This window comes from Carettochelys insculpta, chromosome 3 (assembly GCF_033958435.1).
Source record: "Carettochelys insculpta isolate YL-2023 chromosome 3, ASM3395843v1, whole genome shotgun sequence".
Classification (NCBI taxonomy): domain Eukaryota; kingdom Metazoa; phylum Chordata; order Testudines; family Carettochelyidae; genus Carettochelys; species Carettochelys insculpta.
In genome coordinates this window covers 159208717-159233418 of record NC_134139.1, presented here as the reverse complement: position 1 = coordinate 159233418, position 24702 = coordinate 159208717, and the positions used below count along the sequence as shown (strand labels likewise).

Here is a 24702-nt window from a genome sequence, read left to right as displayed (position 1 = left end):
CCTACAATTTTCAAGCCCCCCGCCCCCAATAAATACTGCGTTATACATTAGACATATGAAATCTTCACTGTCTTCCCTCGTTGTTCATGGACTTTGACAAAATTTGGGTTCTATGAATAATGATAATGCACAAGGTTGTTTTTTCAGTTACAGCTCCATTTTTTTCTAAGTAATGTTGGAGATGCCAAATCTTATCCTAAAATATGTCAGAATTGCACATCCTCTTGGTGCACGTTCTGCATATAAATGTGCATTAATGTGGATATAAATTAGTATACCCTGTCTATATGTATCTTGTACAGACATTTGAGGAAAAGATAAAGGTTGAAACGTGGAGATATACATATCTCATAAAGGTGGAAGGGACCTCGAGAGATCATGGAGTTCAAGTTCAGTCCTCTGCCCTCACAGCACGACCCATCATCTCCATAACAGATTTTTTTTTTTTTTTTAAATCTGTCCTGCCCCAGACCCTTGAACTTATAACACTGGGTTTACAAGGCCAATGTTCTAACCACTTGAGCTATCCCTCTCTCCTAGAAAGAGAAATGACACAGTCAGATTCAGGGGAACCAGTAGACTCGGTGGACAAGGTATGTATGGGTGGGTGGGGTTGAGACAGGGATGGGCAGACTGGCTCCATAGTTCCATAAGGGACAATGCCTCTAGCAGAAGAGGTGAGATCCTGCCCCACCTCCCTGCCCACCATCAGCAGAACTGGAAAGATTATATAGCAAAACTTCATCAAAACTTGAATATACAAAATTCATTTCAGTATGGAGACTCCAATTCTTCTAATCCACGTTGCAGTCCCACAAACACATCTCTGTCCCTCGCAAAGATTTACAGTGCTCACGCTTCCATGTACTCCATAGCAAGCTGAATCTCAGTTCTGCACTAATATTCTTGGAGTTTGTGGCACTGTAGTGGAAATTCTGTAACAGCTATTTTTAGATTTTTGTTAAAGTGGTGTTTTTAATGGCTGAAATATGAGAGCTCATAATATGAGAACAGATCTTATTTTTATTAAAGTTAACATATTTTACTCTGTTCTTACACTTGTGTTTCTCAGCATTCCAGATATTTTTGTTTCTACAAGTTGTATAGAAATTATCAGGACAAAGCTGGAGGATTTGGCAGCTGCAAAGAAAGGAGTTGTGGCTTTTGGCACAGTAGCTGGATGTTTTTGCTAAAATGAGCAGTAGTAATTAACAATACTGATATTTAAACTGTCATACTTGCTTCAAGCTTGCCATACCATTTTGAAAAATGGCCAAATTTACCCTTTTGACAGCTATTGTTTCAGGCTCTTTACAGACTTGAATCACATGGGTTTATACTCTGTTCACATTTTCATGGTTTTCTTTCAAACCCTTAAGGCTAGTAAATATTTTTTTAAAGTATGGAAACTTGTGGTTTTGGGGCACAGTTCTGTCATGCAACCACGATACAGTGGGATAATAGCATCCACCCAGTTGTACTTTTAATTCATGGGTCTCAAGAAAGGCTTTTATTCTAAAGTTGATCTTGCACCAGCATTTTGTATGCTTTGTGTTTGGGAACATCCATTTTAACTTCTAAGTAATTGTTTTCTGGAAGTCCCCACTGAAGAAGTGTTAATATAGTTGATGGCTGATGTGGTAGTGTGTCTGAAGGGCTATGCAGTTTTACTGTAACTGACAAAAGTGCAGTCATGGAAGTTGGTGGATTGCAATGTGCTTTGCATCATCAAGCTCCTGGGGAGCTCTTTGGATGCGTAGTGAACCATCATAGCAGTAATTGTTCACATCTCAAATACTCGCATCTGGGAGTTCTAGTCAAAACTGCCATGCCTTTGTAGTTATTACATGAGGAGAAATAAAACAGGTAGGCCTTTATACCCTTTACGTAACAGCACACTATTGGCTTCTGCTGCTCATTGTGATGGTAGTTTGTGTAGAACGATGTCTGCTCTATCTCTGTCTCTTAGAACTTTCTGCTCAGATATTGAAACCACCAGGTACGGGATATTGAATCATTTGTTGAGAGTGCCTCTGAAACTATAGAGGTTCATTAGATATAGTGATCATCTCATCTCTTTAAAAAGAAAAACTTACAATATATATTCCATCAATCTATGATCTTATTGAGAGGTTTCAGTCTGAATTCCCATCTCTCTTGCAGTCATTCACATGGAGAAAGACCAGTGTTGATGTCTTGTCTCAGCCATCAAGCCGGGAAAAAAGTGAAAGCCAAAACAGAGGCTAAAAAGATTTTTCTGCATTTGCTGTATTGTTGCATGCACCAGCTATAAGACCAACAATCTTGCTGATTAGCTTAGCTACTACAAATTAGATAAGGAAAGAGAAAGAAGCAAGCTTTTGAGCAAATTGTACTTCACAGCTCAGTCTAACAGAAAGATACATTCTTCTCACGTTGACAACCATAGGCATGAAGAGGAAATCCTAGTGTTCTTTTGATTGTGTTTCCATTAATATTCCCAGTTTTTTCTCTCCGCATCCGGCGTAGCCAGAAATATCAGCACAAACTAAGCTTCAGTAATCCTGATTGTACGTTCCTAAGTCAGTTTCTCTGCATGTACCAGGTCTACTATAGATATTTCCAGTTTCTTATTACTTCATTCACTGGTGCTCTTTGATTCACCCTGACCCTAAGGGTCTAATGCTTACTTTATGGAAACTGAAAGATAATACTACTTAAAACAGTTACTCATGAGCTTGTTGATTGCCTCTGTACTTCAGGAAAAGCTTACACCCAACCAAGTTTTTAGGAGCATGTAGAGGATGATTTTTTTTCTTAATTGTCATTACCAATAAAAAGAAAAGCGCTTGGCCCAGTACATCCAACTCCTTCCTATTCCATCCAGCTGCTTCATCCACAATTCCGAAAAGCATATCACTTCAGAGATTATCATGTATAATGTCAGCATAGTCTAGTGTTGTGGGCACTTACTGTATTTTGTTTTAAACCTTTAGTTGAGAGGTATTAAATCATTTTTGACTAAAGTTTGCTTCTCTTTTGACCATCAAATGGGCTAGCTTGGTTCTTAAGAGAAATTGAATATGCCAGCCAGTTAATCAGTCAGTTTTCTTACCTTAAATCTTCTCATGTTTTGGCAAAAGATGTGTTTGTATATATTGTCAAGGTAGCAAAATTTGGTTCACAAAAAATATGATGGAACAAATGTTTGCTGTGATTTTTATTGGGATTACATCTGAGACATAGAGGATTTTGATGCTTTGCTCTGCACCCTTTTCCTAGCTCTAGTTGACCATTAACTTGTTTTCCAACCTTAGTTGCACTAGTTTGGAAGGTTTAGATACTCTCTTTTTGGAGTACAGCTTGGTGGACGGAGAAGCACACAACCTGGTTCTAGAGATGCGTTTATAGATTCATGAAGCACTACAAAATTGACCTTCATTTGGTGTTGCCTTATCATATAGTTCTTTGTTCTGTTTGTGGTGCTTTCATTTGAAGGCTGCCTGTTTCAAAAATAAGATCAATTTTTGTACCATTTGGCTTATTAATTCTACTGCAAGCAATTTTAATTTTTATGCTTAAAATTGTTGTAGGATGTCCTTTATTGTTTGGTAATTCCAAACTTTACAAAATGGCGATTACCTTGACAGACAATTTGTGAAGTCAGAGCGCATATTGTAAAACTGCCTTCTCTAAATGGGAATTCAGTGCTCCACCAGGATCCATACTGTATTATTACTGTAGCATGTTCTATGTATTTGGCTACACAGTGATAATTGAGCCCTCTCTATGTTTTCAGGGCTGTAAGATGAGATGACAAATGTCTTTTAATATTTTTGGGGGGAAGAGAAGAGGAACAAGTGTGCAGTATGTTGCTTTTCTTTTTTGTTTCCCCTTAGTTTCAGCAGTACCAATTGTAGGATATTGTTAGCAACTGTCTCTCCCCCTAGGGGGTGTTGACAGGCATATCTTCTTTGAGCTAAACAAATATACTTTAAAACAACACACAGGATAAATTAATTCAGCATCTGCAATTTGGATTATTAAGTTACGTAAGTAATGACTTAAAATTTGGAGGAAACTGATTTTTCTTTACCAATTAAGAAATAAACTCGGTTTAGATTGTTTAATCTTGGTGTTGCATGAAATAACAGAAATGTGTGTGAAGATCACTTTCATTGTCACGATAAAAGCTTTATGTAGCTGACTATTAATTGTTTCCTTCTTTACAAATCTTTCATCAAACTTCAAGGCTTTCACAGATGTGTGGTTTCCTTAGTAGCTTCCTTCACCTTCTATGTTGATGGCCTTGTTACATCACATCACAGCATGCAACAGGGAAGAAATGCTAAAGCATGGACTGCTTTTTCACAGCATTTATGGGTTTAAACCATGAGTTAATAGAGATAGAGACTGCATACAAAAACAGTAAAAGTAATAAAAACAGTATTTTGTTCCTAATGATCAGCCTGTTCTCCTCCAGCCCCCATCCTGAATTAAACAAACCAGAAATCAAACTGGGATAACACCTGTTGTGGAGAACTGGGAAAATTGGTTTAGAACAACAGTTTGGAATTACTTTGTTTCACGTCAAAAGTTTAACCATCTCCATTTAGTCTTCAGTAATTTTTTTTTATTTATATCTATATAACGGAGGAGTTGTTTTGCTAAAATATAAACCAGTGATGAGGCATACATCTTATAGTTCTAACTTCTGAATGTAATTTGTTCCACAAAACCCCTGTCACCCTGGATTCTGTAGTCTTGTTTTTTTGCAATATTCCATTACTGGAGGAACAGCAAATGGCTGTATCTTTTTATTTTTGTGGAAATAGTTTTTTTTTAATGTTGTAAGTAAAAATAATTATGTATGCATGATGTAAATATGCACTACCATTTGACATTAATACATTGCTGTTGTGGTTTTTTAAAATTTTTATATTTTGGATTACTGAGATTTAAAACATTACATTGATTGTTGATATTAACATCTTTATGTTGTAGTTTACATCTTACTCAGTTTTTTTCCCTCGTCTTTCCTTTATGTTCAAGTTATCCATGTCTGTACAACCCGGTTGTCTTCGAAACACACGCCCACACACACACACAAACAAACCATGGTTCAAAAAAGTGTTATTCTCTTCAGTGGTTTTCACTTTATCTAGCTTGCTTATTTTCTATTGCTGATTGATGCCTCTTTATTTTTCCGTTGCCTTGCTTAGTATAATTTTGTTTGTACTGTACACTTTTTGTTGTACATTTTCACACTTCATTTCTGTTACTTGTTGCAATGTTTGCCCGTTTATCAGGTCTCTTTTCTGTCTTTCTGACTCTCTTTAATTTGCCAGTCTTTTCTTGAGTCATGTCTTTCTGAATAAGTATTTCTGCTCTGTCGCTTTTTTCCCATCATTTTCTGTGTTGAGTGCTCCTCAACCAGTTGCAGACAGTTTGAAATAGTTACAGTGCACCTCAAGGGACTCTAAATTAACATGGCTGAATGGTGCTGATTCCCCTATAAGATGGAAATTTCAGCACAGTGTGTGTGAATGTTGATATTTTAGTTGCAGTGCTACAATAGAGGGTTTCTAGAATCTCTCAGCAGCAGCTGCAAATTTCCCTTCACCTTTAGTAATAAGGAGGTGAGGAGCACTGTGAAAATGCTGCATCTTGAACACAAATATCAGAAAACCTGGGACCTCCAAGTAGTGCTTCAGAAGTTATTTGACTAAGCAATCTTTATTCATTATCTTATGTGGGGAAAGGAAATGTAATTACACACGGAAGAGACAGAATTCTTTGCAAGTAAGATTAGTGTGAACGTGGCTATGTTACGAACCAAATGCAGAAATCTTTGAATAATAAGTCATTCAAATGAGCAGGGTGTAACTACCATTATCAGTGTTGTGGCATACATAAGCGTATTAAAAAGCTTGACTAAATAGTGTCAAAATATTGTTGGTCTTTTGAATTTATACTTGAAAGCTGACACTGTCTTGTCTTCAAGCAGTCTGTGGCATATGGTGCAATGCCAAAAATTGTCAAAATAGAAATCGAGTGAAAGCCAATGGAAGTAAATTAATGTTCGTTTTGGAAACTCTTAACTCTAGCTTCCTAACTGTCTGCTCAACATTGTGCAGAATTAAGTTCAAATAGCAAATTCAAGTGTAAATCTTATCAAGAGACATATATATTGTTTTATGCTGTTTGCTGTTAATCTGTGTAATCTGGCGGTATAAAAACTGAAATATTTTGCTAAAATGATTTTTCTCCCTTTGTAGTAGAAAAATGGAGGGGGAAGTAGGGGCTCCTTCTCTTAAAACTTGCTTATTGACCATTATTTGGTTAGCTGTATCAGTGTTGTGCAGTTTTATCCCTTTTATAGTTGGAGTATTTTAAAAGAATACACAACATTGAACAATGTTCACAGATTTCATTAACAAGTCTTTTTTTTTCTTTGTGAGCATTGCAAAGACATGAGAATTGAAAAAGGACAGTTACTTTCTGATGTGACAGTCTAAAAAATTAATGGTGGTTTAAATCCCCTTTAACAGTTTGATTTTGCTGAGTTTCAAGACAACTATATTGTGTTATGTAACAGTTTTAAATAACCATTTTAACCATTTATCAGAAACTTTTCAAATCCTACTTGTTATATAAATTAGTTTGCCTTGAAATGCTTCTAGATAGCTGTCGACCATTCAGGCATCTGTGTCAGCTGTCTAGAGTCTATGCTGTATTTGTCAAACCCTGCTGCTTATTCTGCAAAATCACTTGGGTACATGAATTGATCTCACAGATTTCGCATCCCACAGGGACCAGGATTCATTAATCACACATAGGATCTTGGGATAGGAGAGGCTACCATTGCAGAACCATACTTAGAGAAAGTGAGGAGAATGGCTGGTACAGTGGCTTTGACTGCCTCTTAGGAAACCTATGTTCAAGAGCAACCTCTGGGATCCTTCTCAGGTTAGTGGAGGCTAGGAATGTGACAGATGATGTTCTCAGTCTCTGGCGGAAAGCCTAGTGCATGCTGTACTCAGTGTTCTTCCTAGTGGCATTAGTGAATAAAATGAAGATGATGCATAATGTGATTTGGGATTTAAAATTTTAAAACTGGCCTAGAACAACAGTGTGGCTTAAACTGTCTTTATTTTTGGATCACCTTTTTTTACTCTCTGCCTTTATTTTTCACTTAGGTGGGAAGGCACAGCTAATCCTATAAACTTGGGCATCTTCCCATGTTGTTTTTTAATTTAAAAGAAAAAAGTGATTCCCCTGGAAGTGGCATGAGTCTTTGACAAGAACCATCCTTAGAAATAAGCTTTGGGTGATAGCTTTTTCTGCACTGAAACTGCCTCATATTAGAATTTTCTGTCTCACTTCCTCATTTTTCATTTGATTTGTTCTCAAATGCCCTCTCTTTTTTTTTTTTTTAAATCTGGACTTCCCTGTTTCCCCCCCCACATTCCCCTTTCCTTCCCTTCCCAGCCTCTTATAGCTAGATACTTTTAAGTTTTAGGCTCCTTTTTGTTTATTTTTTTTTCCAGTTATTGGTCTTGATGATATTATGGATGACGAAGGAGTTAAAGAAAGTGGTAACGATACCATTGATGAAGATGATGTAATTTTACCTAACAAGAATTTAAGGGACCGTTTGGATGAAACTTCAATCAAGTCACCAAGAAAATCACCACGGTTAATGGCACAAGGTGATTATTCAAATATTGCAAAGACTTGTGTACCTGAATACATTTGGGATTTTTCTCTTTTAAACTTTAGGCCAGTGTGGTTAATGACTTGGTTATATGAAGTATAATGTTTGGAAATTTAGTTTTCATCAGAACTGTTCAACAGCATCAATGTAGTAAACATGTAAGGATTTTGGTACAATTGACCTGTTTAAGGTATAGTAAACTCTTGCTTTATGCGTCTTCAGGTTGCGCAAAACTCGCTTTAACATGAGTTTCACACAATATGAAGCTGCTGGGCTCTCAGCCTGCCTAGTTTCCTGCAACTGCAGGCAGCTAAGCATGTTAAGAGCCCCTTCTCCCTGCCTTCCCAGAGCAGCACTAGCCACCGCTCTGGGAAGGTAGGGGGAAGGCTTTTAGCTGTCCTAGCTCCCCACCGCTGCAGACAGCCAGGTGGGCTAAAACCCCCTTCTTAGAGCAGCGCTGCTGTCAAGCTGACAGTGGCCCTGCCCTGGGAGGGTAGGGAGAAGCATTTAGTTCCCCCACCCCTGCAGTCCTAGCTCAGCCCTAACCCGCACATGTGGTTTCCAGCCCCCCAGCACAGTACACCCCCCACGCAGGGCTTGGGCTCCAGCCCCCTGCACACCACCCCCATTGACTCTGCTTCAACCTCTGCAGCCCCAGCTCAGCTCCACCCTCCCACCCTGCCCCTGCAGCAGTAACCCACCCCAGGCTTAACCCCTTGGCCCATTCTCACCCCCAAGCCCCACTGACTTACCCAAAATGCAGTACATGCAAGGGTTGTGTAGCACATAACCCTCACGTGTCCTGAGGGACTGTTGTATATGGTTCCCATTAGTTTAGTTTTGGATGATAATTTTAGTGATTGAGGTGTTGGTATCATTAATCTAACCCAGGTAAAGAGATCAGAAAGATAGGAACTATGACTCAGTTAAAGAGATGAAATAATGGTTAGTGGAGCTATTTTATGTACTCAGACAGCACTGAAATAAACCACTAACTTTAAAATTGGCATTTTTAGACTGTCTGACCAGTGTTCCCTGTCAGCTGAGTGCTTGGGTGGATGCTCAGGAGAGATTCAGGTGCTGCCCAGCTGATTTGCAGAGCAGATTATTATTTATATTAATTACTTATAATTTAAATATTATTGTATTATATTATATTAGCATCCACAGCTGGCAGCATATGTTTCTTCTGGTCATTCACATCCCCTTATGCATGGGTCTGCAACCTGTGGCTCTTTAAGGACTTCTTTGTGGCTCCTGATGCTATAATTGCAAAGTATTTAAAAAAAGAAAAATCTCCTCATTGTTTTCAAAAAATGGTGAACATCCTGCAGTAATCATGTGTCATAGTACAAATTGTGTGTGCGCTTGTCTTAAAGTAGGGGCTACAAAAAGTATAGCGTGTCGCTATTTATTAGGGAACGTCTTGTATTCACGTTCATTGCGGCTCTTCAATTATTGTGGGTTTTTTTTAACTGAATTAAAAAAATTGGTTCTTGCTATTTTGGTTGCTGACCTCTGCTCATATGCCTTGAGGCATGTAACAAAATGTGTTCCACCCATGGATGGACAATACTAGTGGGAGCCCTGACACTAACCATTATTGCCATATATGTAGTGCAGTATGGTATTAAGACTTAGAATTTTTGGAAGTACATTATTTCATATAAAAGTTAATTGAGAGAAGGTGATGAGATGAGAAAGGTGAGGGATGAGAAAATACATCAGAATTGAAGCAGTATAGACCAAACTGCTTTTAAAACTACTGGTTAGGTTTGGAAATGTCTGGTTTATAATGTACACAAAGTAATTTTCTCAACTTCATGTAAGTGATTTTAAATCACATCAGTTCTACAGGTCTTGAATTTCAATGCTTACACTGTTTTGCCTCTGTAGTTTTTAAGTAAAGTTGTTTTAGTAATAATTATCAGAACTTGCAAAAAGAAGTCATTCATTCAAAGATCTCAACATGCTTTATGAATGATTAACTGTGGAAGTGTATCAGAGAGATAGCTGAGTTAGTCTGTATCTTCAAAAACAACAAAAAGTCCTGTGGCGTCTTACAGACTAACAGATATTTTGGAGCATAAGCTTTTGTGGGCAAAGACCTGCTTCGTCAGATGCGTCAGTTTGGGCGGGATTTCAGAGGAGGATTTAAAGAGAGGGTCTCAGTAAAGGGGAGAGTCAGCTGAAAAGGTATATTCAGTCACGGTGGATATGGCCTATTATTGGCATCAAGAGAAGAGAAAACAAGTCAGCTCAGTCGAGGGGATGTGGCCCTTTGTCAGATGCTAATGTGGAAGTGTGAACATGAAGAGCAGAGAAACTGCTTTTGTAATGGGCCAACCATTCCCAGTCTCTGTTGAAGTACAAGTTCACATCAAACATGAACTTTAATTGATGTTAGAGGATTACTGTGAGAACCCCAAAATTTGTATGCAAGTTTGTTTTTACTGAGAGGTTGCCACAACTTTATCGGTATGATATTTACTTCAGGTAGCCATTAAAAGGACAATTAAATATTCTTCCTATATCAGTGATCATATGACCTTTCTGAGCTGAAAAAAAACTGTCTTCCTTACTATTCAGAATTTGCATGTGCAGTTATATTTGTCCAAATAGTTAGTGTCAAATTGAAATACCGCTCTTTTTTGTATTACATTTTAATTTTAATAATGCTATTGAACCCAACAGACAATGATTAACATTTTGTCAGTTAATCTTGTAAGGTAAACATTTTGTTGATTCATAAGTTATTTTCACTCTAATCTTGTATTTTCAAGGAAGAGAATGAAATATTATATAAGATATTTTTTTTTCTTTAATAGAACCTATACGGAGTTTGCGACAAAGTACTATAGCGAAGCGTTCAAACATCGCACCGCTTGCTAATACGAAGAAAGCATCTGTAAAATCTGGATGTGCCCAAAAGGGAGGCGCAAAACAGCAAGAGAAGGCTCAAATTAAAGAGGAAGTTAGTACATCAATTAAACTAGAACATCTTAAAGAGGTTAGGCGCAGTAGTAGACTATCTGGGCAGACAGAGGAAGCAGAAGAAGCCTCATCACCTTCGCCAAGTAGTTCAAAATTGCCTACTTGTGATGAAAAGATGGATGAAATAAAATCTGAAACTTTGAAGCAAGGAAAGTTGGATGAAACGTCCAATGAATTAAGTGGTGGTTCTCTTTCAACGGGCACTTCTTCTTCTACTGAAGAAACAGGTAGCAAAGTAGAGACTATTATGAAAACTGGGCTGGATTTTTTAAATTCTGAAGTTAATGAAACTAGTAAAGTGGATGAAACTCTGAATTCTGATGCATCTTCAGAAAGAAAGAATGAATATAAAATCAAGGAAATAGAGGAGAGAGATGAAGAAAATGACAAAAGCAAGATAAGTGGAAGGACTACCATTTCGTCTGTTACAACAGTTTGCATGAATTCAAGTGAAATATTGGAGACTCTTTCAGTTCTGTCCAGATCTGTAGAGGAGAAGATAGAATGTAGGTTAGATCCACTGACTGTGGAATCTGTTGGTGAAAATGTTGTGTCATCAGAAGAATGTAAACCAGAGTCTCTTGATGACCCCAAAGAGGCTGATAAAAATGTTAATCCTAACAAACACTTGGACAGTACAGAACTTGATAAAACAGATGTGCAAAATACTATTTCTGCTGAAGTAGGAACTAATATTTTAGAAAGCAGTATTCATGATTGTTCAAGCCAAAATGTACAGCATCAGGATAGCTATATTAAAATGGAAGGCTCTGACACAACAAAACTTCAAGGTGATAATAGCATTCCAGCAAAAAGTCCCAAAACTGTCAAGCCCAAACACATTATACAGATTAAACAAAAACAGTTTAAACAAAATTTGACTGCAGATTCAGGACAAAAATTATTAACAACTAAGCAACAATTAAGCCATTCGAAAACAAGGGCTGGTGTTAATAGTTCAGGTTTTCGCAGTGCACCTTCAGTAAGTCTAAAAAGGAGTGCAGATGACCAAGACAGTCAGCAGCATTTTCAAAAACCAGTAAAAGTAAAGAAGAAACAAACTGATAAAGATGTGAAAGCACAGAGCTTTGGTACGGGAGTCCCAGTGAAGAGGCAGACTGAGACATTGGTGAGAAAAGTTTCACGAGTCCAAACACCCATGCATGTTCAAAAGACATCAGTTCAGAGTGTGAGTGACAAGCCTGTGAGTCACCAGGCTTGTTCAAAAGAAATCCACCATCCTGTCTCAGCATCTGTACACCCACTATCTGGTCACTTGCTGCATCAAAATCAAAAACAAACACAGAAACATCAACTTACAGCTGCACTTAAAACAAATAGCTACGTAAAAGAAGAGAGAGAGACAAAAGACTCCATGGGTTTAGAACATTTAAAGGAGGATGAAAAAGAAAAACTGAAATTGAAAAAGTTTGAGAAGACTCTTCAGCCTCGCCAGAGGAGAAGCAGTAAAAGCCTTTCACTTGATGAACCTCCTTTGTTTATTCCAGACAACATTTCTACTGTGAAACGTGAAGGCTCAGAACATACCTCTCCAAGTGAAAGCAAATATGTATGGGTTCCCACCAAGCAGTGTGGGTTTTGCAGAAAGCCGCATGGCAACAGGTGTGTGTGGTTTGGGATACACATTGTTTTTCTTGGTTTCGAAAGATAAAAGTGCTCCTCTTATATTCAGGTTTCTGCTGGTCTTTGTTTTAGTTTATCTTTGTCATATCAAACAAAAAAAAAGCAGGCACAAACTTTCCAGTGGAAATCTCTGTCCATCATGCTATTAACTGCCTACCTGTATATATCTCTGTGTGCTTTCTCTCTGACTTTTAAAACAAACTAGAGTAGTAGAAGCTGTCTTACTCAAAAGGAAATATTACTACAGGTTGAACCTCTCTTGTCTGGCACTCTTGGGACCTGACCAGTGCCAGATGAGATTTGCAGGATGATAGGAGGTCAGTATTTTCTAGTACATTACCAACACTTCTGAGAGCCCACTAAGCAGTGGAAGACATTTAGATTACAGCTAGATAACAGCACAGAACACTGAGAGTCAGTTTTACTGGTGTCTGTTTTAAAAAAACACATAATGGGACCACAGGAAACTTGGCCACACTTATAAGTGGTCGTCTGGCTAACTAAAATCATGCTGGATTATGGAGTTTGCTGGATGAGAGTTCTGGATTAGAGAGGTTCAACCTGTAGACAGTGTTTTTTTTATTATATGCTTTTCTTTAGAGGGACATATAATTCTGCTAACTTGTGTTAGGTAAAATAGAGATCTGAAAACTCACCGTTTGGAAAATATCAAACTAAGGCTTTGGTATTTTAAATTGATTTTGTAACAGTTATTTTTCCTAAAAATGGGTAAAAGTGAATGTTACACTGTAAATTAAAGGGATCACCGTCAACTTGAAATTCAAGTAATAGTTTAAAAGTTTTGATTGTTTATAACTAACCCTGTGATTACCATGCCTGAAAGATTAGAAGAAGAGAGTATTTTTCTAGTTTTCTTTGTGTATTAGTCAATAACATGGGTTCTGTGAATCTCTCATACAACTGTGAGAGAAGAAAAAATTTAAAAAATGGCAGACACGTTTGTTGGAGAGGGGAACTTGCATTCAGATGTGGCATTTGAAGTTGTATTTAGCTCACTATTACTGAATGAAATGTTCGTTTTCAGAATGATATGTGGATGGTGTGGAATCAGGCATCATGTTCTGCTGAGATAGCAGTGTTGTTCAACAGCATGTTCTTTTGCCTCACTTCTTACATTATTTCTACAATTTATGAAAAATTGTTCTTGCTCACTTTAATTTGGGTAATTAAATTGGTAATTTTGCCCATCCTTTGAAATAGAGAGAACATGATATGCTTTCACTACCAGTCAGATGAATTTCTAATCAAAAATACCTGTTATCTTACAAATACTCCAGAACTTCATTTTTCTGACAAACAGGCAACATTCAATTTTGCTGACTAAAGCTGGCATCTTATTTAGCCATTCATAAGACCACATTGTATACAGGTTTGGCATTTGCATCCATGAGCTATCCATGTTCCAGTATGTCATGATTACTTGTCACAACATTCCTGAAGTAAATGTGTATTTTAATATTTACAGTGCAGCTAATTGCATATTAATTCATCTGAGAGAGATGCAGCATACATAAGAAAACAGAAAACTGAACATGCTGAAAGGATATTAAAATTATTGTGTAATACATGATTGAAGGGACATTGCTACATTTAAATGTTTTTAAATCTTGTTACTCTTAATATTGTAGACTTAACATTTTAGTTTAGATAATCTATACTTGTTTTCACCCTTTGATTTTTGTGTGTATCATTTCATTCAGCTTGAACAAAAAATATAGATTTTGTTCAGTTTTACTTTTGCTTTATTATTATGTTCTTACTCACTTGCACAACCTTCAGCTGGCATCCTCTCAGATTAATCCACTGGTGGGCTGTGAGACTGTCCACAGGCACTCTGCCAGTAGGAGCAGTTGGGGGCTGTGCCTGAAAATACTCAACATAAACAAAATGTCTTGTGGACTGCCAGCAGATTATCTTTAGGGACTGCTTGCCAAAAGTTGCTACACAGTGTTTGTATTTCAAAAAATTTAGTGGAATGTTTAAACCTAATCAGATTGCTTTAAACACACAAGTGAAATGATTTTGTAAAATATTTTAAATATAAAATTTTGACCTTAGTTATTTTGACAGCATGCCTTCACTAATTGATGCTGAATTGAAACATTTGTGTGGATGTCTAAATTTTTTCTTCTAATTCTGGATGTCTGATTTGTAAGAGACTTTTAAAGCATTTTGTTTTAAAATTAGGCTGATGAAGTTCAGTAGTAGATAGAGAATCTGATCGCTACAGGGGAGTCTGGAGAGTGGCAGTCAGGTTGGAATGAATTTGGTGCATTTCTAGTTTGACTCATCTTTCCAGTTAAAAATGTATAAAACTTCGGGGCGGGGGGACTAGGATGTTGTGGGGAATTGTAATGGTATGGGACATATTTCATCTTGTTAGACAGTATGTCTAAATGTTGTGTTTGTACATTGGGTAGAGCAGAGAGCCATTTTTATTTGCGGATCTTTAGGTGCAACATCATACAAATAATACAGGTTGAACCTTGCTAATCTGGCACTCTGGTCCTGCATGATTTTGTTTAACTGGATGTCCACTTATCATGGGTATGACCAAGTTTCCAGTGGTTCTGTAAAGTTTGTTTACAGCCACTAGTCCTGGCACTCAGTGTTCTGTGCTGTAATTTACCCTGAAATGTCTTCTAAGAGCCCAGTGAGTATTGGGGGTGTTGACAATGCTGCTAGACAACCTTGAATTCCCATGGTTCAGCAAATTCTCTTCTTTCAGCACTGGTCAAGTCCTGAGGCTGCCATACTAGAGAGTATGACCTGTATTTTCTAGTTCTCCAGTTCAGTTTATGGATGTAAAATCCTGTTTAATTGATTAATCAGTTAAATGGTAGGTGTAACCAATTAACTGATGTGGGTTGTGGGGTGGCTGGGGAGGCCATTGTAACTTCCCCTGCCCGCAGCACATTCACTTCTTTGCCTGCGGTAGAACTGTGTGTACGGGGTGCTCCAGCTCAGATGGAGCAGCTCCTGTCTGAGGCGCGTCACAGGTAGGGATGCTCCAGTGAGGGTGGAGCAGCCCTGGCCCCAGGCATGCCAGAAGCTGTTTGCTCTCCTACCCTCCCCAACTGCCTCCACCCCTCTCTGGCCACTGCAGACGGGGGGCTGCTCTGTCTGGGCTGGAGCACCGCTTCCCACAGGGCTCAGAGGACCAGGGCTGCTCTGGTCTGGTTGGAGCATCCCTGCCCATGGCAGGCCTGTGTGGCTGGAGGAACCCCCTGCCTATGGGGAGGAGGGGTGTGCTGCTGCAGCCGGTACTGGTAAGCCATAACCAGTAAACCTTATCTGTTTAGGTTTAAGTTAACCATTTAACTGCTTAAATGTGAATATCCCTAGTTCAGTCACTGTCCAGGGTGGCAGTGTATAAGAGTTGCCACTATCAGTTCAGTGTCATGACTTTTATATCATAAGCCTATTTTCTTTTGGACGGATTTCTGTATCACTACAATTGGCACTAATTGACACATTCAGTATTAACAGAAATGTCCAGGATCAAATGGGGTTTGAATTGAACCACTTTCTCCTTATACTTGAGCACTCTGTGGCTATGTGTACGCTTGCATTCCTCTTTCGAAAGAGGAATGCAAACGAGAGAAATAAAAATGCAAATGAGGTACTGATTTGCATATCATGTTTCATTTTCATAATTTATTTTTTTTCAGGGAGAAGGGTTTTTTTTGAAGGTGGGGTTTATTTTCAAAAGAGCTCAGTCTACACTGCTTTTTTTATTTCGAAAGACTCTCTTCTGAAAATAGATTATGCAAATAAAGCATGAGATGTAAATCAGTGCCTCATTTGCATTTTCAATTTCCTCATGTGCATTCCTCTTTCGAAAGACGTAGCCTATATGTGTCTCAATTTCCACTGTTTTTACAAACTAAACAGTGAAACCAAACCATTACAGCATTTAAGTTACGGGTTTTTCAATTACTTTTTACTTTATTTTGGACTTGTATGTTAAAGAAAACAAACCTTAAAAGTTTTTTTCTAAAAAACTAGGGTGAGTATGGAATAGAAGAGGAAGCAAAACTCCTATTATATTTTTCTAAGCAGGGATAGTTTGTGGTTGACTTATTAGTGCTTGTTTCTGCAGCAGTAATTAAACCTGCTTTTAAAAGGGAGAGCAGCTTAAATTAAAATTAAATTAAATTACCTCTCTTTGAAATGATTTTTAATAAATATTAGTAGTAGTCTAACATACAGAAGTAATAAAACTGAGAGCTCCAAAAATGTTTACTTTGTACTTAACATTTGTTTTTTCAGTTTCTCCATTTCCCTTGGGTAAGCACCTTGTATAGCCAATTTTCCCTGTGGTTGTGTGGCATGTTGGTGAGGCAGTTCAGAAGATGCTAATGAGGCACTGACATGAATGTGAAGTGCCACATTAGCATCATGGCAGCCGTCCGTGATTTGAAAGTGCTGCTTTCGGAACACATGCTGTCCGTGTAGCCAGGTGCCTTTCAAAGGGACCCTCCCCCTGCCCCCGACTTTGAAAGCCCCTTCCTATTTGGTTTTAGGAAGAAGGGCCTTTTGAATCTACATAGGCTGTGTGTGTTCTGAAAGCAGCACTTTTGAATAGCATAATGGTGGCCGCATGTGAATGAGGCACTTCATATTCTTATCTCAGGGGTAGCCGAGTCAGTTTGTATCTTCAAAAACAACAAGAAGTCCTGTGGCATTTTATATACTAACATTCTGAAGCATAAGCTTTTGTGGGCAAAGACCTGCTTCATCAGATGCATGAGTGGTGGCGTTTCAGAGGAGGGTTTAAAGAGGGAGTCTCAGTCAAGAGGAGGGCCAGAGTTGACGAGGTCTGCTCAGTCACAGAGGATGTGGTCCATTTTAAGCAGTTTATATGGAGTTGTGAACATCGAGAGGAGAAATCAAGTCATTTCAGTGAGGCAGGATGTGACCCATTTTCAGTAGCTAGTGTGGAGATGTGAACATCAAGAGCAGAGAAACTGCTTTGTAATGGGCCAGCCACTCCTAGTTTCTGTTCAGTCCTTGGTGGTTGATGTCAAATTTGCAAATGAATTGCAGCTCAGTAGTTTCTCTTTGGAGTTTATTTCTGAATTTTTTTTTTTTGTTACAGGACTACTACCTTTAAACCTGTTACAGTGTGTCCTGGGAGCTTGAAGTGTTCTCCTACAGGTTTTTGTGTGTTACCTTTCCTGATGTCTTCTGTATGTCCATTTATTTTACATAGAGACTGTCCAGTTTGGCCAATGTAAATTGCAGTGGGGCATTCCTAGCACATGATGGTATATATTATATTAGTAGATGTGCAGGTGAAAGAGCCCCTGATGGTGTGGTTGATGTCGTTAGGTCCTATGATGATATCACTGGTGTAGATATGTGAGCAGAGTTGGCTGCAAGTGGTTTATTGCAGGGAGTGGTTCCAGGTTCAGAGTTACTGTGTTATGATCAATAGTTGCTGGTGAGGATTTGTTTATAGTTCGCAGGCTGTCTGTAGGTGAGGATAGGCCTTCCTTCCAAGGTCAGAGTGTAAAGGATCATTCTCCAGGATTGGGTGTAGATCACTGATGATGCACTGGCAAGGCTTTAGCTGGGGGCTGTATGTGATGGCCAGTGGTGTTCTCTTGTTTTCCTTGTTGGGCCTGTCTTGTAGCAGGTGGCTTCTGGGTACATGTCTAGCTCTTTCAGTCTTTTTCTTCAGTTCCTTAGGTGGGCATTGTAGCTTCAGAAAAGCTTGGTAAAGGTCTTGGAGGTGTTTGCCTCTGTGTGAGGGATTGGAGCGAATGTGGTTGTACCTTAGTGCCTGACTGTGTACAATGGATCATGTAGTGTGCCCTGGATGGAAGCTGGAGGTGTGTAGGTAAGCATAGTGGTCTGTGGATTTCCGGTATAGGGTGGTATTTACATGATCATCACTTATTTGCACAGTAGTATCCAGGAAGTGGATCTCTTGGGTGGACTGGTCCAGGCTGAGGTTGATGGTGGGGTGGAAATTGTTGAAATCATGGTGGAACTTTTCAGGAGGCTCTTTCCCATGGGTCCATATGATGATGTCATCAATGTAGCACAAATAGAGGAGGACACTAGGGGATGAGAGCTGAGGAAGCATTGTTCCAGGCCAGCCATAAAAATGTTGGCATACTGTGGGGCCATGCAGGTGCCCATAGCAGTGCCGCTGATTTGAAGGTATAAATTGTCCTCAAACCTGAAATGTGTGGGTGAGGACAAAGTCACAAAGCTCAACCACTATTTGTGCCTCGGTCTCATCAGGAATAATGTTCCTAACAGCTTGAAGTCCATCTTCATGTGGGATATTGGTGTTAAGGGCCTCTACGTCCATAATGGCCAGGATGGTGTTTTCAGGAAGGTCACCAATGAATTGTAGTTTCCTCAGGCAGTCGGTGGTATTTCGAAGAAAGCTGGTAGCACTGCTTGTGTCTGAGTAGAGATTCCACATATCCGGACAGTCCTGTAGTGAGAGTGCCAGTGCCTGAGATGATGGAGCATCTAGGATTCCCAGGTTCATGGATTGTGGGTAGTAGATAGAATAAACATGCTTGAGGTTCTAGGGGTGTGTCTGTGTAGATTTGTTCCTTTGTTTTTATTGGGAGGGTCTTGAGCAGATGCTGTAGTTTCTTTGTGTACTCTTCAGTGGGATCCTGGGACAGTGGCTTATAGAATGTGGTATTGGAGAGTTGCCTGGCAGCCTCCTTTTGGTAGTCTGTCCTATTCATGATGACAACAGCACTTCCTTTGTCATCCTTTTGGGTGACAGTGTCAGAGTTGTTTGAGGCGGCTGATGGCATTGAGTTCTGCACGGCCGAGGTTGTGGGGTAAGCGATGCCGCTTTTCCGCAGTTTCTGCCTTTGCACGTCAGCGTAAGCATTCTGTGCATAGGTCCAGTTTGTCATTTTGACCATCGTGGGAGAGTCCATGAGGAATTTTTCTTGTAGTGTTGGTGGGAGGTTATGTGTGTGTCAGTGCACTCTTCAGTGTCGTGTTGGAGTATTCCTTGAGTCAGAGACTGCGAAAGTAGGCTTCCAGATCCACTCAGAACTGTATCAAGTTAGTGGGGGTGGTGGGGCAAAAAGAGAGTCCCTGAGAAAGGGCAGACTGTTCTGCTGGGTTGAGTGTGCAGTTGGATAGGTTGACAATATTTTTGGATGAGTTAAGGGTACCGCTATTGTGGTCCCATGTGGAAAGTAAGAGTTTCAATAGTTTACAGTCCTTTCTTCTGTAGAGAAATGTGCATTGTAAATCTCCTGTCTTGTTTTAGTGAAGTCCAGCTATATGGAGGTTTATGTGGAAAGTTGGTTTTTTTAATGTGTGTCTCCAGATTTGAGATCTCTCTCTTGATGTTTTCCTGTTTGCTGTACAGATGTTGATCAGATGCATCTGTGTAGTATGTTGATTTTGGTGTGTTTTTCACCTTCAGTCCTTTTGGTATGATAGCCATCTGTGTGCATTTGGAGAGGAAGATGTCTGTCTGTCTGTATCTGCAAGTTTTTTCATGAGGTTGATGGATTCCACTCAGTATGGCTAAATGCGAGTGCCTTGCATGGTGACAAGTATCAGAGGGGTAGCCCAGTTAGTATTTATTTTCAAAAAAAAAAAAAAAAAAAAAAGTCCTTTGGCACCTTATAGATTAACAGATATTTTGGAGCATAAGCTTTTGTGGGCAAAGACTCCAGTCAGATGTGTGAGTGGAAGTGTTTCAGAGGAGGGTGTAAAAAGAGTTTCAGTCAAGGGAAGGGCCAGAGTTCACAATGTCTGTTCAGTCACAGAGGAGTTGTAAATATGAAGAGAGGAGAAATCAAGTCAGTTCAGTCATGTCAGCGCCTCATTAGCATCTTCCAAGCTTCCCCCTCCAAAAGGAGGGGGCATGTGTAGACACAGCCTCTTTGTGTGACTCATTACATAGGAAAAGAGAGAAATGGAAAAACACTGGAAGCTGGGAACTTAATTTTTAAAAAATTGACTAGATTTTAAGTTCATGGTGTCCCTTTTCACAGTTCTTTAAACATTGTTAGATGTTTCTTATCAATGCTGTATTGTAGATAGTATAGAAAACAAGAAATTGAACTGAAGTCTCAAATTAGGAAAAAGTGTGCCAAGAACTTTTTAAAACAAAAAAGCAGTCCAGTGGCACTTTAAAGACTAGCAAAATAATTTATTAGGTGATGAGCTTTCGTGGGACAGACCCACTTCTCCAGATCATAGCCATACCAGAACAAACTCAATATTTAAGCCATAGAGAACCAAAAATAGTAATTGGGGTTGACAAACTGGAAAAATATTATCAAGGTGAGCAAATCTGAGAGTAGAGGGGCAGAAGGGGGGCAGGTGGGGAGACAAGAATTAGATTAAGCCAAGTATGCAAAAGAGCCCCTATAAATGACCTAAAAAATTCCCATCCTGGTTCAAACCACGTGTTAATGTGTCGAATTTGAATATAAAAGAATTCAGCAGCCTCTCTTTCCAAAGTGTTGTGAAAATTCCTCTTCAGTAAGATACAAACTGTAGGACAACCTACAGGCAACCTCCCGACCTTATGAGTCTTCTCACATACCACCACAGTCTATACTGCAACAACCCCAGTCCTGGAACTTTTCCTTGCAACAAAGCCGGTTGCCAACTTTGTCCACATATCTATTCTGGAGATACCATCCCTGGATCTAACCAGGTTATTCACAGAATCACGGGCACATTCTCATGTTCTTCAGCTAACATCATATATGCTGTCATGTGCCCACATGCTTTGTATATTGGACAGACTTCAAACTCTCTTAGACAAAGAATTAATGAGCATAAAACAGACATAAAAACACTTCTGATCAACAGACCGGTCAGTCACCACTTTAATGGAGTGGGCCATTCTGTTAATAACCTGAAAGTTCGCGTCTTCCTGAAGAGGAATTTTCATAACACTTTGGAAAGAGAGGCTGCTGAATTCTTTTATATTCAAATTCGACACATTGACACGTGATTTTAACCGGGATGGGAATTTTTTAGGTCATTTATAGGGGCTCTTTTGCATACTTGGCTTAATCTAATTCTTGTCTCCCCACCTGCCCCCCTTCTGCCCCTCTACTCTCAGATTTGCTCACCTTGATAATATTTTTCCAGTTTGTCAACCTTGATTACTATTTTTGGTTCTCTATGGCTAAAATATTGAGTTTGTTCTGGTATGTCTATGATCTGGAGAAGTGGGTCTGTCCCACGAAAGCTCATCACCTAATAAATTATTTTGCTAGTTTTTAAAGTGCTACTGGACTGGGTATTTGTTTTCATAGTGTATAGACTAGCACGGCTTTCTCTCTGTTACTATAAGAGTATTTTAGTTTGACTTGCAATTTCAATTTCACTTTTCAATAAAATACAACTTGAATTAAGGCTGCCAGAAATGTTTATTTTAACATGCTATGCAAACTCAAATCCCCACCTCCACCCAACGTAAAACAAAGGTTGCAAAAAGTAATCACTTAAATCAGGGTGAGCAAACTTTTTGTGTGTTGGGCCACACTTTTCATCCCTGCAGTTATCAGGCCCTCCCCCCCCCCCCACCTGTTTAATGTAATCCAAACTGATGGAAATTTCCATTATGTTCATATAAAAAAACCCTTTTGGCATATGTAAGAAAATAAGTATGTAGAATGTAAAAACTTTATTAATCGGCATACAGATGTGAATACAAATACATAAAAACAGTAACATAATTCAACATCTTAATGAGATACATGAGCCTGAAATCCAGCAGCTGATAGTGTGGAGCTCCCTTTATGAAATTTCACGTTCCCCAAGGGGACCCACCCTCCGCTTTGCTCACCCCTGACTTAAGAAATACCAGATGTTTGCTCCATCATTGTTAACTTGGGAATTTCTTGCATGTACAAGGATCACGTTTTGAGATATTGTACTAATGACTTTCACAATCATACGCAACAGTGTCTGTTAAAAACACCTCAGGAAAGGAGGGATTTTTTTGGTATTGTGAAATGCTGGTAACCTTGAACAAAACAGTAAGATTGCTCTTTCAGAGGTTTCCAACTGAACATTCACTTAGTACAGTTGTGAAACTTCCTTGGGAAGAAAGATGCTTTTAACCAACTTAAACAAGCACTAAGTTTCCTTACACTGTCAAATATTTTTAAATTACTTCTTTGTTAGTAGCTTTTGTTTAACACAATATTGTATTGTATTTGCTTTTTTTGTCTTTGCTGCTGCCTGATTGCATACCTTTTCGTATGATGTGTGGTTGACCAGTCAGTTCCATAACTGGTATTCATAACTCTGAGGTGCCACTATAACAGTAATAAATTAGTGAATATCTTTGATCTTTACATTGTTAATCTTCAGGGTCAGTACCATACTGAGATTGTCGGACAGTTCACCTTTTAGGACAAGATGTTGTCAGTCTTTTGCCTTGTGCAAAGCTAAAGTACTTTGTATAGGGGACCTAAAAGAAGTTGATTGGAATGTAAAGTAGGACACTCTGCTTTCAGTGTGAATAAGCTTTATAGACATGAAAATGTGGCAGGATCTGTAATAGCAGTTGGAGCCCATGTTTATTTCCTGCTGAGTCTTGTGCCTGTTGACTTTTTTATTGGCAGATATTCTGGTCACTCACTATTGCCAAAACAGCTCTGCATAGTTTTTGTGCATAGTATCTATTCCTTTTACCCCACCACTGATAGCAGAACCAAGGTAGTATTAGCATGCTTTGGATCTACTGTCATCTATGAAATGTGTAAAGGTATGGCAGTTTTTGTTGTTAGAACCATTGCTTAATTTTCCCTGCTGACCATACTGATTTTCATTGTCAGTGATATCTTTTCATTCTAAGAGTAAGAAAGAAAAGCCAGTGATTTTCTGGTAGTTGGCCATTTTCACCACATTCCCTGTTTATTTTCCTGGCTCAATGTCAACTGTGAGGTGGTATTTTTATTAGTACATACCAAAGATGGGGTATATCATGTCTGAGTTAGTTTTATGAGAAACCCTAAGTTTCTGGATTTCCTAACTTGTTTTATTTTGTAATCTTTTATATTAGTGCTAAGGTGCTCCCCTTCCCACCCTCAATTAATAGCATATATTTATGTGTGATTGCAGCATTTATAAGTGAGAAATTTTTCCTTCCACTTTCTATAAGTACTGTTGTTGAAAATGTGTAGCTTTCTGGATTTTGATCTAGTGAATATACTTTCAAAGTACTAACAAATAGGAGGAATAATAAAGGGGCAGTAGTTTGAAGCTTACTTTTTCTGAAGCTGATGCTTATCTCTTACAACTTATAATAAATATTTTTTTCATTGTGTATAACATGTTAAATCCTGGGATCTGCACACAGAAAGAATCTTATGTTTGTCTCTGTGCTAGTAGAAAACATACAACCCTACACAGCATGTTTCCCCATCCCTGCTATTCCCCTTTTAATTATATTGTTTCCAGTGTTACAGGTTTTTGCATCTATGCACAGGATCTATGGGCTTTGGGGCTTGAAATCTGTGGGAAACTTCGCAAGGGCATACTGCAGTCCCTTTCTCTCTTTTGGCCCCCTTCTTGAGTTTTCTCTTGAGGGAAGAGGGCTCACCAAATGCCTACTTACTAAATTACATTGCTTACTGTATGTTGTAAGGGAAGACCTTTATTGGAAAAATTATTGTAATGAAATTGCAATACCATTGTTCAATTTTAAAAAGGTTTCATTTTTTTCTATCAACTTATTTTCTTTGGTGCAATGCGTTTTTGACTTTTTTAAAAAAACTGTTAGTGCACTTGGTATCTAATCCTGCAGTTTGTGTACGCACTGTGCCCCTGCAGAACTCTGTGGAAGTCACATGCAGCAGTCCACCTGCATGCAACAAATTGGCCTTAGTTGGATTTTCCTTCACTTCAAACTTAAAATAAGTACAAATCTCAAGGTTTCACAGGAGGGTAATTTTAAAATGCAAACATTAAGGATTAGCAAACAATCTTATCTCTGAGTTGTGGTGTGTAAATCATCCACAGATGTGGTCTTGCAGTAGTTTTTGTTTTTCTGGAACATATGGAAAACTACTTTTCTGTCTAGTTTACTTGCCAGCTAGAAAAATATTTAAACTTTCATTTTTTTCCTTGTAAAATTGCAGTTTTCACTATATTAAAACAATTCCATACATCACAGTGTGGAAATAATGTTTAAGCTATTTTGATGCTTTGAGATTAGCAACATGTAATACATCCGTACATAGTAAAGAAGTAGAACAGTGTTGGCCAAACTGGTTTCTAAGCCACGTTCGGTTCATCTTATGCTTAAAATATGGCTGCAGCGTTCTCCCTTTGCTCCCAGAAGACCTAGTCATTCCCCCTGCCCTCCCCAATGT

At 38.8% G+C, this 24702-nt stretch overlaps 1 protein-coding gene across 5 annotated transcripts in view; it reads left to right on the top strand.

The window, feature by feature from the left end:
• PHF3 (PHD finger protein 3) overlaps positions 1 to 24702 on the top strand; it is a 76841-nt gene that overhangs the window by 18243 nt on the left and 33896 nt on the right. For 2 of the 5 annotated variants that reach the window (XM_074991092.1, XM_074991093.1), the window contains 2 exons: positions 7530 to 7691; positions 10525 to 12313. The exons of 2 other annotated variants lie outside the window; for them this stretch is intronic. In XM_074991092.1, the coding sequence (XP_074847193.1) occupies positions 7530 to 7691; positions 10525 to 12313 (1951 nt within the window). Of the gene's footprint in view, positions 1 to 6791; positions 6949 to 7529; positions 7692 to 10524; positions 12314 to 24702 lie in introns of all 5 variants that reach the window. One more of the 5 variants, XM_074991095.1, reaches the window with a different exon arrangement.